This window comes from Cynara cardunculus (assembly GCF_001531365.2).
Source record: "Cynara cardunculus var. scolymus isolate 2C chromosome LG 5, CcrdV1, whole genome shotgun sequence".
NCBI classification, from domain to species: Eukaryota; Viridiplantae; Streptophyta; class Magnoliopsida; order Asterales; family Asteraceae; genus Cynara; species Cynara cardunculus.
The window spans coordinates 2,225,337-2,226,288 of record NC_037532.1 but is presented as its reverse complement, the minus strand read 5'-3'; the positions used below and the strand labels follow the sequence as shown (position 1 = coordinate 2,226,288).

The 952-nt window shown below is 50.7% G+C and overlaps 1 protein-coding gene across 1 annotated transcript in view; it reads right to left on the bottom strand.

Moving 5' to 3' along the window:
* LOC112513146 (glutathionyl-hydroquinone reductase YqjG) overlaps positions 1 to 774 on the bottom strand; it is an 8,151-nt gene extending 7,377 nt beyond the window's left edge. Inside the window, 1 exon segment of the mRNA XM_025119307.1 lies at positions 4 to 774. Within this exon segment, the coding sequence (XP_024975075.1) occupies positions 4 to 762 (759 nt within the window). The 5' untranslated portion in view covers positions 763 to 774.
* Between the last annotated feature and the right edge of the window lie 178 nt (positions 775 to 952).

The window sequence follows — 952 nt, the reverse complement described above, 5'->3', positions numbered from 1 at the left end:
TTTCTGGAGCTCCGGCGGTGACAAATCCAAATCCGGGTTCCGTGCTAACCCGTTTAAACCCGAATTCAACAGTTCAATTATATCATAGCTTTCATTACAAACAACCTCTTTCTTCTCCACATCCCACAACAACGGAACGGTGCACCGGCCGTCGTAGCCTCCCGATCTCGATTTGTAAACTTCCCGGAGCGTTTTAGCTCCGTTCACGTTATCCCGGGTCGGGTTAAGTTTATCCCCAATTGGGATAGAATTATCCGTGAATACCCATGAACCATCTAAGCCTGGAGACGCSACGGACACGGCGACGGCGTCTTGGAGACCCTTCAGGGCACGAACAATGAGGGTCCGGTGGGCCCATGGGCATGGGAGGCCGACGTAAAGGTGGAGAGTGTTAGGTTTTCGGTGGCGAAGTTGTTCGGGGTTTGGGTTTCGGAATTGGGAGACGGGTCGGGTGTAGGATCCGGATGGGTCGGAGGGGGCGAGCTGAGACATCATAAGTTGCCAGGCGGTGGACCAGGTGGCGCGGACGGTGGAGATGAGGAGCTGTGGCGGGAGGGATTTGCCCCATAGRAGTTTGGTGATGGAGGTGATTAGTTGAGTTGGGTTTGGAGGGGAACTGTTGTTGGTGGACATTTTAGGAGTGGATTGACGGAATTTTTTGGGTTTGAATTTCAGGGGCGGTGCGGCGTAGATGRTGGCGGTGGTACGACGGTGATGGAAGGGAATGGGTGGTGCGGTGAGGAGTGATGTCGCGGTAGACATTTTTTTTCTATCTGGTTCAGCCCGCCCTTGCATGCCAAATCCTTCCTTTTAAGGGAAAACATGTACCCAAAATCAACATTCAAACTAGTGGATTGAATTGAAAATTTTAACATTCAATTTGTATCGGTTGATTTTGGAATCGATCAAAACCGAACCAAACCATAGTGACTGGGATGAATATCTCGTATTG